The sequence below is a fragment of the Drosophila kikkawai genome, chromosome 2R, assembly GCF_030179895.1.
Source record: "Drosophila kikkawai strain 14028-0561.14 chromosome 2R, DkikHiC1v2, whole genome shotgun sequence".
NCBI lineage: Eukaryota > Metazoa > Arthropoda > Insecta > Diptera > Drosophilidae > Drosophila > Drosophila kikkawai.
Window position 1 is genome coordinate 11,770,954 of NC_091729.1, and position 18,944 is coordinate 11,789,897.

At 43.6% G+C, this 18,944-nt stretch overlaps 1 protein-coding gene across 4 annotated transcripts in view; it reads right to left on the minus strand.

Annotated features, from left to right (window-relative positions):
• LOC108078290 (uncharacterized) overlaps window positions 1–18,944 on the minus strand; it is a 42,930-nt gene that overhangs the window by 1,243 nt on the left and 22,743 nt on the right. The window contains exons 3-8 of one of the 4 annotated variants that reach the window (XM_017172060.3): window positions 16,184–16,403; window positions 12,432–12,500; window positions 3,782–3,834; window positions 2,527–2,596; window positions 885–1,439; window positions 56–823 (exon numbers count right to left, since the gene is read on the minus strand). In XM_017172060.3, the coding sequence (XP_017027549.1) occupies window positions 56–823; window positions 885–1,439; window positions 2,527–2,596; window positions 3,782–3,834; window positions 12,432–12,500; window positions 16,184–16,403 (1,735 nt within the window). The remainder of the gene's footprint in view (window positions 1–55; window positions 824–884; window positions 1,440–2,526; window positions 2,597–3,781; window positions 3,835–12,431; window positions 12,501–16,183; window positions 16,404–18,944) is intronic. The other 3 variants (XM_017172061.3, XM_017172062.3, XM_017172063.3) reach the window with 3 other exon arrangements.

The following is an 18,944-nucleotide window of genomic DNA, read 5'->3' on the forward strand; positions in this document are numbered from 1 at the left end:
TTGTTCCCCTTTGATTTTATTTATATTTCATATCTGATAGTTATATATATCTTACCTTCTTTGGCGAAACTGCCGCTGGCGGATGCACTGGTGATGTGACCCTCTTCCAGCCATTACTCCTGCGCCACGAGGTGGATGTTGGCGGCGTGGATGCCTGTCTCATCAGCATTCGCTCCTTCAGCTTGGTCACCATTCCCGGCGACGGAGGCACCAGTTCTTTGGCCATCTTTGACATCATGGCACAGCTGATGCTATCGCTGCGCACCACGGTGGACTCCAGTTCGCGGCGTTGATTGTGTCGCAGGATGCAGCTGGGCTCCTGGTCCTCCAGCACCGATTTGGATTTGACAAGGACATGCGGAGGCCGGCGCAATTCGCTCTTGATGATCTGGGCAATGCACTGCTGCTCATCCAGCGGTTTCATGGGCGTACTACTGCTCACAATCAGAGGCACATCCTCGATCTCAATGTCGCTGACCCGCCGCCGGCACTCATCAATAACCGCATAGTCAGGCTCTTCGTCCTTTTTCAGCTGACTGGCGGACAACTCATCCGTTTCGCTGGAAGAGCAGCTGGTCAGCTGGGCCCTGCCTGCTTCGCTGGGGGTGGGACTGCCTCCATTCGTGCGTCCCGCAGGCCCCACCTGGCTCTCCGACATGCTAGAGTCCTCGGCATCATCATCCTCCTCATCATCCTCATCATCCGTCTCGCCCTCCAGGTAGGAGTAAAGGCTGCGCGAGGAGTTGGAGCGTATGTTGACCAGTTTGTAAAAGTCATTGGTGAAGTCCGTGCAGGCCACCTCCTCGTCCTCGGAGTAAACGATCTGGAAACGTAAGAGATTTTGAGATTTTCACAAGAAAAGGTCTCTGGTTATTTCGTCTTACCTTCTGCTGTAGCAGCTGGGCAATGCCATCGGCCACGGAATCCGTTTCCACTGTAGTAGAGTTGATGAAGTCACTCGAGGGCCACAGCCAGTCGTGATCCCGCTTCCTTCGCTGCTGCTGCTGCTGCAGGAGGTGGTGTTGCTGCTCCCGCTCATCGTCAAAGGTCATCACAGCCAGCTCCTCCTGCGACATGCTCCAGTCCTCCATTTCCGTAGAGCAGGGCTCGGCGGGCAGAAGCCACTGCTCTGGTTCCTCTGGCAGATCCTCCAGATGCCCATTCGAGGGTTGCGGCTGTCCACTGCTCATGGTGCAGTAGCCTTCGTCACGTCCCTTGACCGGACTGGCAGATAAGGCCGCATTCTGCGCCTCCAGGTCGCGCACCCTTCCCTTCAGCATGCTCACCTCCTCCCGGAGATTATCCTCGGCCACAATGGCATCCACCACCTTGCGCATCACGTCGTCCAGGCAGTGTTCATACTGCCGGATACGGGTGAGCAAGGCTCGGTTCTCCTGCTGCATCGACTGAAGAAGATTCTCCTGGCGGGCGAAGCGGGTCTGCAAGAAAAAGGGATACATTTAAGGGATCTACTAAGTCTATAGAGTTCAAGAGCTGTTCCTTTGAGACCAAAGTCCATAAATCTTTATTAAATATACTCAACGAGGAATCTTTTACTGTCAATTTCGAGGTGCGAAAGCTACCTGTGAATTTTCCCTTACAAAGTCAAGTTGAAAGCGATCCGCGCAGAGCAGGGAAAGGGTTAACAGATTAGATCCAAGTATTTATCAAGTGTCCGGAGGGGGGCAACCTTCGTCCGTGACAGCTGCCCTGATGAGGGTCACCCATCGGCCACATGCCATGGCCCCCTCATCCATCAAGCCAAGTCGGGGCACTCTCTGGACGTAAGTGCTAAGTGAGCAATAGTTGCAAGACGACCCCCGCCCCAGTCGGGCATGTAACAAATATCCAATCCAATCTCGATCAAAGCCAAGTTGTTGTTAACTGGCCCGAAGGTCAGAGCCAGATTGGGAGCCAGATTCAGATGCAACCAAAACCATTGGACTGCCGAACCTTGGGCTTCATTAGCGCGGCTTTACAAGATTCGGCAGAGACAGAGAGAGAGGGAGCTTGGGCTTTGGCGCGGGGCAAATGAGATTGCCAGAAGTTAACGACGAAAGGGAAAGGAAATCCCCGGAAAATGGTGAATGAAAATGGTAATGAAAAGCTGCCACTAGGGCGCAGTGAGGCGTCTCTAATGCCGACGCTCAATCAATTCGGGCAAAAAAAAAAAGTGTACATTCCGGCACCAGAGAAAAAACATTTTGCCAACAAAGTCGGCGAGACTTCGCCTTCGTCTCCGTCTCCGGTTATTCCGTCCGGATAAGAGACAATTTGTATGCGCCGGAATGGCAGCGAGGGGAGAGATTGTTCTTAAAAATGAATTTATGCGTTTATTTATGACTCGACTTGGCGGGAAGCTCCAAGCCCCCACCTCCTCTTTGTATGGCAAACTCGCGCTGTGCAAATTGATTTTCCACATGCTGCGTGGCTCCTTGCGGCAGGCCCCATGTCCCTCACCCACTTCCCCTCCTTCTTCTTCCCATTTTCCATTTCCCATCTCGCATTTCCACAGTTTATACATACCTGCAGTGCCTTGTGATCCCGACATGTCTGCATTTGCTTGCGTTCTTTGGATTTCATAATGCGATTCATGCTGCGGATGGCGAATGGCGAGCGGAGGCGCACAGGAGCAAGTGGAGCAAATGGAGCAAGTGGAGGTTCAAAAAGAAAAACGTAAAAAAAGGAGGACAAATATAGAAATGCATAAATGAAAAGGAGTTGCAAAAATCATGGAGAAATATGGCGAGTGTACAGCTGAGAATTCGGAGTATTGATTACTTATTTATGAGTTTGCCTCTCAATGGAAATGCGTTTTGATTGCACAGACTATTGGTAATGCAGGTAAATGATATTTGAAGTCTTCATTTAAGTTATATTTTAATGGATATAGTATTTAGTTACATTACATTTTTATATTAAATTTGGTATTGGAAACTTTAAAGAAATGCGGTAAGCCAGTTATGAGTTTTTGATTAAGCAATTACTTCAAATCAAACATCAACTTTAACTTTTAAATAAACTTTATGTCTTTGACTTAAAACTTTAACTTCAAATCTTTAATAAACTTTATGTCTTTCACTTAATAATGTACTTTTTATACCTTTATTTTAATCAAAATTAATAATCCAAAACTCATAATTTAATGTTAAAAACCTCGCTTCGAAATCTCTGCTGAAATCCCTTGTGCGTTTTGTGTGTTTTAAAAAACAGTTAGCGTAAATAAACTGCCTGGAAATTAACAGCTAATGCTGGCCATAAAGAAAGAAGGGTCGGAAAAGAGCTGAAAATCTCGACTAGACCAGAATTTTGCACCATTTCCAAGTCGGCGGTAATTACGCTGAGGTTCGGACTGATTGATGGGCTTTGCCAGTAAGCGCTTCCCTGGCGTTTCTTCTCCACGGTTGTTCTGGGCAATTTGGAAAATTGCATTTTCGTTAGCCGTTAACTTGTTCTGTGCGTAATGGCCAAGACCCCAGACCCCAAAAGGGGGCGTGGCCAGTCACGAGTCTTGGCAGTATGAGTTATTTACGTGCGATTTGGCAAAAGCAAAGCGCGAAAACTACTCCAAAAATTGCCGGCTAGGCAAATTAAATAAATATTTGGCCGCTACGCGCAATTTATTGCGGAATGCTCGAGGTAATGGAGCTTGACTGCAAGTTCTTTCTTAGTTTATAATCCAACCTTACAGCTTTCTTTCTTTATTTTTCACAGAAAAAAAACACACAAAACACACTAGCACTCTTATCGTGATTAACAATTTAACTTATTTGTCACTTACTTCTCAATTTGTTCGCGCAATTCCTTCTCGAACGTTGGCGACCCGCATTGGCTCTGGAAAAAGTGCAATTGGCCAGGCACGGAAAAAAAGAAGAAAAAGAAGATGGGGGAAAAAACATTAAATAAAATGCGAAAGAAATTAAACACAATAAATTAGTGCGCTCGGCGCTGATTAAGAACGACAATTTAATTGTCCATATCACAGTGCCAATCAGCAGCACTTTACAAGCTAATGGACAGCGACAAAGGAGCCGAACCCGTGACCGACAGCGGGGTTGGGAATTCTAAGGGGCGACAATCTTACACACATGGGGCATTAGACCAAGCTCCTAAGTCCGCTGCATGCAACACCATAAATCACCGGAGTCAACAACCCAAACCCAGCTCTATTCCTTCGGCGCGAACTGTAATCGATAAAAAATTACATCACGACTTTCTCATCTGTGTGACGTGACGATAAAATACATCCACATCCACATCCACGTCCACGTCCATCCAGACGTTTGTTTGCTTTAGTGCTAACAAAATGGATGACAACCGGCACAACAACAACAGAACCATCTATGGATTCAAGTGTAAATGAAACGTTGAATATCGTATTTATTATTGAAGTGCCAACACAAGTCTGAGATTACAGCACAGACATACTATATATATATGTATAAAGTCGGTACATCATGCACTTAGCCATAGATAAGAGTCGATTTTGTTTGCTCAGTCGAGAGTTTTTCATACCCACTTCCTTGTGGCTTGTGAGGTGAATAGCTGCTCCGGCCATTAATCAATTTAATTATGCATTAGACTTTGGATTCCTAAAATTCTCAAGAACTCTGGAGTGAAGCTCCACTCCACACACCGCCGCCCCACTTTGCCAAGAATTCCTGGACTTTGGTGCTGCAATTCTTTTGTTTCGCCCCCTAATATCTACAGAGAAAGTAAATCTTTAGGGTCATAGTGGTTCTGATTTATATTTTAAAGTTCTTTTTAATACAAACTTACTCAGCTGGGTTTAAAGCTAAGGATAAGCTTTCTTGTTCTATTGTTTTATCTAGAGATAACTTCTCCAGTCTGGTTAATAAAGGGTTTTAATTTCCATATCATAAGCAATGCCAAACCATTAAGCATTGACATTGCTCTTTAATTTGTTTTCTGTGTAGGGAAATATGTCTAGAACGCCTTTCATCTGCAACATAGCAGCCGTTGGAGGCAGAGCAATAATAAAATAAAATGGGCTGAACGGGAGGAGGAATTGCTCCCGAGTAGAGGGAGCGATAAAACGCAGCAGCACGCGCCAATAAAGAAGTCGCCCCCTCATTACACTTACACCCCCTGGTCCAGGGAGGCGCACCCGGAATTACAAATATATGCAATAATTTTTATTAATTCGCCTTCATGCATGGACCAGACCAGACCAGACCCGAGATGATATGAAGGAGAAATTGGGAGCAACAGCAGGCGGCAGCCGTCGGTAGCAAGGGGGTGGCTTTGGGGTTCCCCCAGACTGATTGCCGTCCTCGGGCGCCACTTGTGCCGTCGCCGCCGTCGGAATGATGAACGTGTTAATAAAATTAGAGAGCCCAAGCGTTTGGGCCACTCTCAAAGACATGGCCCCCTTTCTTCTGCCTCCATTTTCCCACCCAAGACGCTATTTCGGGCAACTGGTGCGCCTGTCGGCAGCTGTTGGCCACTGCACCCACCGCCCCAGGTCCCCTTCGAGCCCCGTCAAACGCATTTCCCATTCAAGAGGCGACGCGCATAAATATTCATTGTGAATTTCCCTCATAAAACTGAAGAGTCGTGGAGAGGGGGCAGCGAAAAAGAGCCTAACGAAAGCCGAGCCGACGCAAAAGCTTATTGATGAAGTTATAAAATCAGACATGAATTCTTTATTAATTAATCGAGGGCCACAGTGAAACTTCGTCGTCGAAGAGTTCAAAAGCGAAACTCCGCCGCGCACAGGTTTCAATTAGCATGCGGCTTGCAGTGCGACGAGGGTGGCCCCAAAAAATGATTTAGGGGTTCGTTTAGCTTACCCCGACCCCAGGCAACAGAAATTAACAAAACAAATCCCGGCAACATGTTGCACTCGTGTCCTGGGGATAAACAGAGAGCGACGCACCAGCCGGAGTCTAGGAGGATTGGGTTCTGCTACGGGTGGCGCTGGTGGTGGTGGTTGTGGGTGGCACATCATACGGCCATTTGCACCCGCAAACGCACTTCCGTAAGATGTCCGGGACACAGGGCCACCCTCAGAACGTAAGCTTAAATATGCACAGGGAGAAATTATGGATTCATAAAGTCTAATTAACTTACTTCTAGGTAAAGGTTACAAGGGTAAAATGAATTTATGTTTAAATTAAATGAATTTATTTCGATTTCACAGGGTTTAGGAAGGTTTTTATTGTTTCAGAGGCTCCACAGGAATTTCTAAGGATTTAAAATCAACCCAAATGGCGTCCAAAAGTATGCTACATAATTAAAAATATCTCTTATAAGATTTTTTCTCTCTACAAACAAAAAACAACTACATACAAATTTGTTGCGTACTGTAAGTCTCCCTTATCTGTCATGTCCTAGCCCATAAAAAATCATCCATTGTCCTGTCAGGGGAGTTTATCATGAAAAAGGGGGAAACCTCCTCGCGTGGGCTTAACGATCGCTGTAAAATCAGAGGTGGAATTAACCCCCGGCTTTCCACAAGGAAAGGAAAATATGAGCACGCTTATTATTAATTAACATGCGGATTGAACGGCGGGTGGCAACAGTCATCCGTCCATTTTCGAAATTGGAAGTAACATCTCCCGTAATTCCCGAATTCACTGATTCTTACCATCCTTAGTCCTTGTTGCTCTGAAGCTGCTTTATACCATGCCAAAAGGGATTACTCTGGTGATTCGTTGCTGTTGTTGTTTTTCTTGCCGGTATAAATTGCATAAACTTTTGGGGAATTTCCAGAGAGACCACAAAAGCGTAAAAATAACAAACAACTTAAAGTCCGAAAGGGACGACGTCTGGCCGAAGGACGAAGGACAAGCGACGGAGCAGGCAAACTCCTTTCCTTTCCCCAAACGCAGCATAAATTTTCGGCAAAAAGCAAACGACGTAACTCAAATTAGAAGGAAAGATATAATTTCCAGGAATGGCAAAGCGAAAATATAAAAAACAAGAAATGTTTAAAAAAACACGCGACCGAGGGCGAACATTGGCGTTGCTTGTGAATGCCGGCGAAACAATGAGAAAAACGGAGGCAAGGAAACAGGGAGCAGAACCCAAAAAACAACCCTCGCCGACCACGGCGAAAGGATGGGAGCGAACAGAGAGAAAGAGAGTGGCGAATTCGCCGCACAGCTGCTTTGCTAACCTGCGCTCTCTCCCACCCCCAACTCCCCCCCCACACCAAGGCCCTTCGATCAGCTGCAACAGCCGGCAAAGCAAGAAAAACAACAACACAGAAAGCCATCTCTCTCCCACTCCCCCCCCAACGGCGATGTTTTTTGATGTATTACTCCGAATTCGAATACGAATTGGCCGTTTTTAATTTAATGAACCGCGACGACGACATCGTGGGGGAGGGGATCAGGGCGGGGGCGATGGGTAAACAATAAAATAAACATTTTGCAGATGCGAGGCAGAAGAACAACCCTATATAGACTATATAGCTATAGCATATACTGGTGGTGATCCATTCACATGGTGAATTTCTCGTTCGCTGCGTCAAATGCAAACACTAAAACGTCACTTGAGCAAGATGAAAAGGGAAGCGAAAAAGAATGCACTGAGAAAACAGGAGTCCAAGATTTGAATAGCTATTAATTTTGGGTTTCATAAGGAGATAATATGAATTAAAGACAAGGTACTTAAAAACTAAAAGACCTTAGTAAAGGGAAAATAACCCACTTGTTAGAAGTTCCCAGAAAATATTGTATATAAAGAATATATCAATAATTTATGTCCTTAATTTATGATAAATACCGCTCGTATTGTACATCTTTAGAAACGAAATATTTTTGAGTTAATGCCCAACTTTTCTATCATTATTTCCCCAAGTGTTTCCCGTATAGAGAGCAGTTCCCCATCCCTGAAAAAAAGTTTCGCGAAAAATTAATTGCATTGCACTTTTTTGTCAAGGGGTTCTGAAGAGAGACCTCCCCCCACACACACCCTATGTAGTATGTAGTGGTGGTAGTTCCGCACATTTTGGTCTGAATTCGAGGGGGCGTATGAATCATCATCAAGTTGGGTTTTTGCTCCTCGGTTTAGGTTTAGCTTTAAAAAAATATATCCCCCGGACGAGCCGCGAATGGGGTAGGACGTAAAGGGTGGCTTTCTATGCATTAATGGACAGTCGTAAGTCGTAATAAGTATATGCAACAATATTACTCTCCAGAGTGTGGCTCTGACCTACCCTAAATTTATGGCTATATATTCAGTTATGTACATAACTCTAGTTATGGGCTCCACGGGTGGGTGGTTCTACTACGACTAGGACTTGGACTCGGCCTCGGACTTGGAATGGAAGGTGGTGCAACATCAGGAATGGTGGTGGTGTTGTTCGGGTGGAGTGCCTTCATTTCCGAGTGAGTAAACCATCAAACGCTTGCGACAAAATTATTAGCAATTCAAAAGCACAAGAAGAAGATGCTGATGATGATGATGATGATGATGGCGGGGAGTACGGGTACACTCCGGTAGATAAAAAAAAAGTGCTCGTGCTGCGACTTCCTCTCGAAAGCCCTTGCGAGCGACCAAGTGCCTCTCGAGAGACAACGTCCAAGACCACGACCACGCCCCCCACTTGACAGCTGACAGGGACGTTTTTTCTTTTGCCTGTAGTGCAGTGCAGCTTCCCTAAGTCAAACTTTACTTTTGAACTCTTAACTTACTCTTACTTTGAAACTCTTAACTTAATTACAATCTTAGATAAGAGATACATTTTAAAAATAAGTAGAATTCTCGCATTTGCTGTTAAAGTTTCTAAAGCTTTCACAATAATTCCCTCTTAGTTGGTCCTGACTGTACTCAATTTACCATCCCACTCTCTCTCTCTCTCTCTCTCTCTTCTCTGTTATTCTTTCACTTAAACTGAATGCAGCCGAGCTTTAATAAGGCGAAAGATATCCAAGGGCAACACTGGGCGAGTGGGAGGGAGATGACCGAAGAGGCAGGCTCTCCAATTGGAATTAAAAACTGAGCACGTGCTGGTGACGAAAGTTGTGCATTGTTGCAGCTCCTGCTCCTCCTCCTCCTCCTGCCTTCGCTGTACCCTAAATCAACTTTTCATTAGCACATGCCAATCCATTCGGATTTGGCTTGTTGATCTGTCGCCTGATTAAAGGCAAACAAATAAACAAAACTTCCGTTTCGCCATCTCCCTCCACCACCTCCTTCCTCATTTGTTTACAGCAAGCACAAATATTTGAGGGGACGAAGGATTAAATGTCATGCCAGTTGGGCTGTTGGATGTCGGATGCTTTATGGACGAAACTGGGCTCAGCTGTTGTAGCGAAAGGAGAGCCGGATAAAAAAAGGCAACTGTCAGCAATTTGAGCAGGATGAAGATGGAGCACTCGACGGAGTAATGTCAAAGAAAGCCAGTGCCGGCAGCATAGTAACGAAAACCCTTGAGGCACAGGACTTTCTTATCAATTAGGAGCCCTTCGTAATGCTTTCGGGTTCTCGGTGCCCTGGAAATCAATTACATTTGCTATTACCACCGAGTAAACTCCCTGCTTTTGCCCAAATTGGAACCAGATGAGAATGATGATGAAAATGGGTATGGGAAAGGGAATGGGAGCGAGAGTGATGATGATGATGGGGAGAGCATGGCGAATCGGAAGATGGATATTCATTGAATCGTGCCATTTATTGCATGCCACATGGCCAACAAGCTGTCTAAGGTCTGGGCCGCCTTTCCTCTGCTTGTGTTTCGGTGCCAAAAAAAAAAAAAAGAACAACAATTCTGCAACATTCACACTTTTGGTGGCCCGACTTGTCAATGGATTGCCATACCCCCGCTCAGTCTCCTCGCTTCCTGCCCTTTGAGCCACTGATATGCCAATAACAATAAAGTACACACACATACACCGAATCTTAGTAAGGGAGCGACTTTGACTAAGTGAAACCAAAGGACAGTGGCAAAAAGCAAAAACAAGACCAAAGGCAACGGAAACGAAAGTTTTGGATAACTTTGACGAACTTTCAATACTCTTTTGATGAAGTTTCAGGGAAACTGAAACATATAAAACATATTTTAAGGAGGGAATAATAAATAGTGCTATTAATATCACATAATATCATCTATTAATCCATTAATCTACACAAAAGCTTGGAGAAAGAAAGCTTAATTATTCTGAAAATTTTATAAAACGAATAACCTGTCGAATCTAATCAAAAAAATATATATACTTCCTATTTTAGGATATGCCTTATAGCCTTACGGCCATCTCCTAAAAATAACAATACCCTTTTTAAGGGTAAGAAATCGCAAAAGCAGCTGAGGGAGCAGCAAGCATAGTTAATCGTTATTTACAGACAGATAAAGTGCAGAAATATTGCCAAAGGAGCTGGAAGTTGGGACAGTGGCAACGGTAGCTCATGTATCCACTCCGCCCACTTCCATTTCCACTTCTCTCTCCCGCTTCGCGCCAAGCTTCTTGTGCTGCACAAAGAAAAAATTCAGGCATTCAAAAAAATTAAGTTTCAAATTTATATTTAAAAAAATAAGTTTTTATAAGCTTCTTTATATTAAATTTTATATTTAACTAAAGTTTTAATGTATGCAAAATCGGTTATAGTTCTCAATTAGTTTTCCAAACATTATTTTAACTACAATAACCTTATAGAAATTTCCCCCAGTGTGGTAATCGGATTCCCATGCATGGACCACGCTAGCAGCCAGCAGGCTGGCGAGATGATAAGACGGAGAGAATGGGAAGTGGATGCGGCGGGCAGGGCAACTGCCATTGCCATACTCGTAAATTTCATGGCGAGCCGGGGCCGCCTGCCAAAAGCATAGAAAATCAGGCAATGGCCAGAACGGGGCCAGAAGAGCTAGCTGCTGCTCCAAAAAGAAATGACGGCGGGGGCCGCAAGCACTTTTCCACTTTTCCTCTCAACGCGTTTTGTCTCCGGTGCTTCCTGCGAAAATCGGCAACAGCAGGCGGCGGGCGGTTGGTTGGCCATTTGGCTGCGGAAATCATTGGCCAAAAATATGGGAGAGTGGCGGCCACACGCTGCTCCTTTTCACACCATAAACTCCGAGCAGTTAACTCGTTTTCGGGGCTTCAGTTTTCTCCTTTTTCTCTCTCTTTTTTTCTCTTTTGTTATCAAATTCAATTACCTAAAGCCGGAAATGCGTATGCCAAGCCGAGCTCCTTCCGCCGGAAAGTTCCGGCCATTAAACTTTCTTTCGGCATCCGACGAGGGCCATCCTCCCGGCCATTCCGATGACAGTTTAGATTGTGATTTGCCATTGAGGGCTTTGATCGAGTGCGTCGAAGGTAATAAACTGCCAGAATTTCCTAAGGCGAATTATCCAAAGTAGAACTTTCAGGGGGTGGAGGTTTATGTCGTCCAATTGGCATGGCAGCTATCTGGAGAAGCTATTTTTGTTTTGCTTGTTTGAAAAGTTTTAGGTAAAACAGTTGCCGTATTTGCATTGATTAAGTATTAAAATTTGTAAATATCTTTTTTGAAAAGTGTCTGGATAACTTAGTTGCAAAATTTGTATGATAAAAGGAGTTTTAAGGAGAATTAGGTTGTCTGTATTCTCAAGTATAACGTCAAGAAGACTACTTAGAGCACATGTCACATATTAAGGAAATCTATTACTGAAAAATAAAAACCATATACATCTATAATTCAGTCTAGTTATACTTTTTTAAATTTTTAAATCAGTACTTTTAATAAATTTCTTCAAATAAATGTATCTTTATACTGTATCTTAGTTTAATGAAGTTTGAAAATTGATTATTCAAGACTAAATGCTACTTTTAGACCTTTGAAAGTGTCTTAACTTAAGCTTGTTGCTAGAATTAACTTCTCAAAGTTTCTTAATTAAGTTATACTATGTTTTAATTACAGTTCTCTTTGCATTTAATTTTGAAAATCTGATGCTTGATGGTTCTGTTGTTTTAGGTTTAATTTTCATTTGAGAGATTGTAATTGCAGCTCCTTCGTCCGGATAATTTGACGTTGTTACAAGGCTCGTATATATCGTATTCGTATGTACATATATGTCTGTAATTTGAGCTTGTAACTTTTAATTGCCCAGCCTGGCGACCTTGTTCCCCACAGCCCGCCTGACCGCATAAACCGCACTGAGCGCAAACGACTGAACACGATTAATGACCCCCATGTCCATGTCCATCCATATCCAGGTCCAGACCCAGAGCCAGGGAATGGAGTGCCCCACCCCGGACAAAATCTCTCACACGCTGACCGCACAGGAAATTAAAATGCTTGGGGAACGGGAATGGGAACTGGGGAGCTGGGAACGGGAACGGGAACGGGCCCAAAACCCAACTCCGGCGACATTAAACTCAAAGTTCATTTCGAGAGCAATGTCCGGGCCGGGTAATAACGTCCCAGCCTGGCGGCGGGGGACGAGATCCGAGACGAGATAGATACATTTCCGTAGGAGTAGTACTCACTTTCTGGAACTCCTCCTGCAAGCGCAGCAGAGCGCCTTCAACTTCAATCATCCGCTTCTCCAACAAATCCTGCAAGACAACAAAACAGAAAAACCAAAAACTCAGCAAGCAGCGCAAGGAGGCTAAATGCTATGGCTAAATGCCCGAAAACGAAAAGTTAAAGCTAGCTCAAAATGTGCATGGATGAGTTTCTATTTATTTATTTATTTCTGTTTTTTTGTTGTGTATATGTGGCCAGTGAACCAATGAATTTGTGTGTTTGTGTGTTGTGGGTGTGAGTGGATGTGTGCAATGGCTGTAAGCGAAGGCGAAGTGCTGCCGAAAAAGGGTTATTTTCTGGTTTTAAATTCGAGAATATTTTGACAATATGTTGAGAGGAGTTATACCTTTTTCCACTACAATAAAAGCTTTTTATTAGACCAATTAAAGTCAGGTTATAAATCAAATACCATTTAGAGTGAATGTGATATTTTATATAAATAAATTCTGAATATATTCCCAGAAAATAAAGAATAAATGGGAAATATATTGAATAAATATTAAGTTTTAAGAATATAAGCCTAATTTTAGAGTAATATTTTTATGACTGGTTTACAAAAAATAATTATTTGCGTAAGCTTCTCACTAGAGCTGGCAAAACCTCGATGTTTTTCGATTTTAAATTCTTTCTTCTCTTTAAAAACATTAATAATAGGCTATTGCCACTATTACTATTTACGCATTAATAAGAAAAAACTATTTTCTAATAAAAAATTTAGTAAATTAGATTCTTTAATATTAATTCTTATTCTTCATTGATTAAAAATTAGAAAATGCAAACAAAAACATCGAAAACTTTTCTCTTTTTCTGCTCTATTACTTTTTTTTATTTTTCTAACTAATTATTTATTTATTTTGTACTATTTAATGATACCTAAATATACAATTAAGCTAACAATAATTACAACGAACTGACTTTTAAAACAACCCATATAGGTAACATTTATAGCAACAACAACAAAGTTTTCCCCATGTTTCTTTGGTTAAAAACTTGGCCAAGTGGGAGAAACAATTATAACAACTTGTAGGAAAAATGAAAAGCAATTGAAGCTAATTTACGATCTTGTCACCGCACCGAAAACAGATTCGAGGTGTAAAAAGCAAAACATTGAACTCTTTTGGGCACAATCCCGATTTTCCAAGTGAATGCAACATGGCACTCGTACCAAATAAAAATAAAAATAAAAAAAACGAAGAAAAAAACACACAATGAGTTTCAACTTAATCTGCACGCGATGAGGAGAAGGTCTGGGGCAGGTGCCAGGGTACAGGTGGGGGCCCAGTTGCAGGTGTGCATGGCCAATAATTCACCCGAGAGAGCAAGGCTGACATGCCACAAGAACCGTGGCACACAAAGTGGAGTTTGTGGCGTTGAAATCGAAAAGAAAAACCCAGAGTCCGGTCTTCAATGTGGATCTGTGGATCGGCTTTGTAGGCTATATATATACCAAAATGACATGGAGACATCAGGGTGCCGGGGAGGGGGCGTGGGCAGGAAATGGAAATGGCAATTTCAAAGTTTTCCCCTAACACAAATATGGCCAACAGACATCAGAAATCAAAAAATAAAACACAAAAAAAAAACAACTATTGTGACGCCGCCGCGCTCGTAAAACAGCAGTTTGCTTTTTTGGATTTTTTTTTCGTTCCTCAGTCTTCTGTTTTGTTAAACACTTAATATTAGTTGTGGAAGTTGTAAAAATAATTTTTATAGCTCGAGGAAAATGGGTTGCGTTGTCTCTCGAAGCGTGCTTTTTTTTTGTGCCTTTGTTTCGGCCATTTTTGCGCAATAGACAAATTGATTTTTGTTGTTCTGCCTTAACGAGAGAGAATTTATAAAGATTACGATCCCGGCGAGCGATTATGAATGGCCAAAAGAGTCGAGGAGTTGGCCAACTAAAAGCGAGAATGAATGCCATGATTTGTGGCAGGAAATAATCCAGTCTCCGAGGCGGAGCTGCCAGGTAGACACTGAGGAAAACTATTATCTAAGAAGTGTATTTTCGAAATCTATAAATATTTTATTAAAGTAATCTTTAAGGGTTTAGAATTCCTGACGTAAAGTAGGGCTGTGCTTGCCTAGGTATCTTTCTCCCCTGAATTTATATCTCTTAAGAATATTTCTTCTCCGATTTCTGGACAATATTTATTCGCCTTACCAAGACTTTTTCCTGTGTAAACAAATATAGCAGCGCCTAGGTATATACACATATCCATATGCTAATGCAGGCAATGAAATGGAGACGGTGACGGCGACAACAATGCCAGCCCATAGAGCTGTATTCCAGCTGGCGAAACTGTGCGCATGTGCAGCAGAATCGGAGAATCGAAGAATCGGGGAATCCGAGCCAGAAGCTGACAGGGAGAGGGAGACAAAGGAGGGTCCAGGGGCAAAAGTCTGAGCAAACACAGCAAATAAATAGCTGGCGGTTCGTTGAACTCTCCTCAATCACTCGTCGCCAGTGCGAAATTGCACAGTTGCAACAGCAGCAGCCGCAGCAGCAGCAGTCGCAGCAACATCAGAGCACAGCGGCAACTGCAACTTATGGAGAGAGAACGTGACTGGGTTCCGATGACAGCAATGGATGCAGTGCATCAGCTGCAGCTCTGTGTGCGCACAAATAATCGAGATGCCATTTGGCAAATTTGCTGCGAGTGGGTGTCTGGCAGCAGCAGCAGCAGCTGGAGGATGAAGAATAGACGTAGACCTGGTCTCAAGTCTGGACCTTGGTAATCGAGACACGCAGCTCAGGCAGCGGATTCGTGGGTTCAATTAGCGGGAGCCGTGACTTCTGGATGGGATTCTGGGAAGCCGCGTCAACGGCCATTTACATGGAGCAGTGTTACCACGTTCCCGGCTTTCAGCTCTGGAACGCCTGGCTCATTTGCAGCCGCTTATGGAGCATCCGACCTGGCAGCTGCCTGCTCCGGCCATAAATCAACTCCAGCGTCCGCGCGCATGCGCCATACTTAGTGCTATTAAAACGTCACGGAAGTCGGGACGTGAGCAGCAGCAGAAGCAGCGAGAATGCCTGTCCGAGATTCAGGGAGCAAGCATATGGGATCACAGCACGATCCCTGGGAAATGCTGAACCGAGTCTGGGGTCCAGGTAATTGTCAGCATTTATACGCGATCAATTAGGCTGGAATTGGTGGGGAAATTGGGAGGGAAATCGCGGGTACAGCCGCTGGAAGATGTGCTCCACAGTTGGCGTGACCCGACCCGGCTGTGGGGATTCGCATGTCAAGGGGGCATTTTGCCTGACTGCCAGCTCCATCAATCTCTGGAACGCCGCTGCGATGTGTCTCAAATGGCACGTTAACGAGTTCAAGTGGCTCACAGGCCGAGTTCAAAGGTGTTTGCTTCGCCGAGAGTTTCGTTTGCATGCCGCCGCCGCCTGCCGCCTGCCGCACTTTGGGAAAATTCTCCACACGCCAACAAAGGAAAGCGCGCTGCTCTTTCTTAGCTTTCCCCTGGAAAATTGGGTTAACCCGCCGCCGCTGTAGCTCACAAAACACCAGAAAGCCGAAGGTTAGTTGCCGGCGAGATGAGGGGGTTATGACTATATATACAGGGTCTATGACTATGATTTGATTCGGGCTGATTGTCTGTAATTGGATGGAGGTCTCTCTCTACCCCAAGAAGCGCTACGTGCCGGGGTGTTACCATATACCGGGGCTGGGGCTAATAATGGTACCAAAACTCAGCTCACCTTATCACAGCCGCCAGATCCAGATCCAGATCCTGAGCAGGACCCCGAGCCAGAGCCATACCGCTCCAGGGACAGAGTGCCCGCCTCCGACTCCACTGGTGTTCGGGGCTGATGCACCAGCTGGATCCTGCCCTGGGATATTTGAATGTAATTCGGGGGCGGCGGCATCGCATCGTGCACATCGTCCTTGTCATCCTCATCGCAGTCCTTCTCGTTTTGCCTGCAAAGAGTGAGAGAGAGAGTAAAGAAATCAAGATCAGTTTTCCGTTTCGGCCTTGGGTGTCGGGTTTCAAGCATAGCTGGGAGTTGCCCAACCATGGACAGTGGGCAGTGGCTACAAAGTGGTTTCCATATCGCCATATCGCCATTGCATTGCTGACATATTTCCCGGATTGCCCCATAAAAAAGTGTCAAAATATTTCCTTTGGCTTTTGCTTATCGCCAAAACTTACACAAAAAAATAAAATAAAAATAAAATAAATGTAAAGCAAGTGCCAATGTGTTGCACAATGCAGAAATATCCACAGCGAGTAAAATTGTAAATACAGAGCAAAGAAAATTCAGGCAATAAAAACAGTGATCTCAGGAGATAATTGCAATAGGTAATACACTGTGGAAAATGTAAGGTAACTGAAATGTCAAGGGGTTTCCCTTTGATCTTCTAATGGAATATTATTATTATTTTCTGTACTCCTAACTTTGCTACTATCGTGCCACAGAATTTAGACTTGGGAATTTTAGTGTACTCTTTGGAAGCCAAAGGGATAATTTTCTTACTTTTAAATCAAATTGCTATGAATTAGTTATAAATAATATCAAATCTGTTAAAGTGAATCGTAAGAGTATTAATTTTAACCAGTTTTAACTCGGCAAGTAAATATTTTTTATTTTATTTATTTAATTATATTATATTAGTCAAAAAGGATATGTAGTATTTGTGGTATTATTATCAGAATGTAAACCTTTTTTTTGTCAAGCAATTAATATATCATTCCCAATTCTTATTTATTGCAGTGCACTTCTCGTAACCTGTGAGCCTGTTAACCCGTGTTTACTGTATGCCAGTTAACTTCAATTGATGGGGGTTACCACCTCGGGGCTATTTTTGACGCGACCCAAAAAGACTGTGACAGAGATATCAATTGCATTCGCTGAGCCAGAGCCAGAGTCAGAGTCAGAGCCAGAGCCAGAGCCGGAGTCCAAGAGTGTGCAAAGTGCATTTGTTAGATGCATTGCCTGGAATCACCTGCTGTGTTTTTCGGGGGCTTCGGGGGAAGACTTGGATAGTTTGTGGCCAAACTCAGAGCACAAGTATCCTCAACATCCCATTGCTAACAACGAAAAGTCGCTCGTTATTTCCAATTGAATTTGCAGCTAAGTGCAAATAATTCGATAAAATTGCCACTCGGAGGCATTCGAGTGGGCAAACACTGGCCAGAAAAAATCAGAAAAAAAAATCACCATGAGGCCAAAATGCTTTTCGGCTTGCCAGCTTGTCTACGTTCACATCTAAGCCAAGTGGTACACGGAGAAAAAATAAACAAACTTCGTAGTAGGGAGAATATTTCTAAGAGGTATTGAAGAGAGATAAAGTTTTATTTTAATTAATATTTAAATCTTAGGAACTGACAATGAAGACCACTAAGATAGGGAAAGGATCTACAAATATACTTTCTTTACAAATTAAACAGGGATTTAATTTTAATTGTAAACAAATATTAAAAATATATCTACGACTGGTAAAGCCTCCCTTTACATATATTATATTAATGAGAATAAATTACAAGTCTATTTATATCTTTTTAGCCTTCAAAAAACCCCCTAATTTCTTGCCATGTACCCCTCTCACCCTTTTGGCTTTTAGCTCTTGGCCCGGTCCAGCTGCAATCCAGTTTTACTCACTCTAACTATCGAGTTGCAGTTGCCGACTTGAGTTGAGTTGAATAAATGGCCACAAAAAGAGCTGCAAACAATCTTACAAGCTAATCGCACAAAATGTTTCGTTTCGTGTTTGACGTTGACACCGGCCAAGTGGGCAGTGGTCAGCATGGATATATACACATACATATATTTCGAGTTAGAGTTAGAGTCCCCAGCATATCGGTGTCCATATCGCTGGATATCGTTTTTCAAGACGCAGAATTCTGCCCGAGCCTGTCCACGTGCCTCGTCGTAGAATTTCCATCCGTCTTTGATTTATAGGCATCGAATAAAGCAATCAAAATCAATTTAACTGTTATCAAGCTGGCCATTGGCAGCTGGTAATTAAGTGAGACGCCAACTATTGGATCGCATTGGCATCGCATCACATCGCGTGTCAGTGAATCAGCAGCCGGCTCCTAGCTGCCAGCTCCCAGTTTCCAGCTGCCTGTCTTGCATTAGATGCAAACCTAATTAGCCAGACGAGTGCCATCATTGGCGGAGTCAAAAGGCCAGCTAATGACATTACAGGGCTTTAATTAACGTGGCCCGCCGCCTGTTCCCCGCTCTGTGATGGCAATTTCTATGCCCGATACCCGGACTCCCGATGCCATCCCATCGATTGACAGTGAAATAGTGCTGCATAGGTGCAGAGTGCAATAGCTGCACTTTGGGCGAGCCAATTTAGCACTGACTCATCTCATACAGCTAATGTGTGCATAATGGGTACTGCGACAAAATTCAGGCCCCAAATGGGAATACATTTGAAAGAAAAAAGGGGAAACAAGTGATGGAGATGCGAGGTTCATATAGAAAATATATATCCATTAAAAATAAAGCA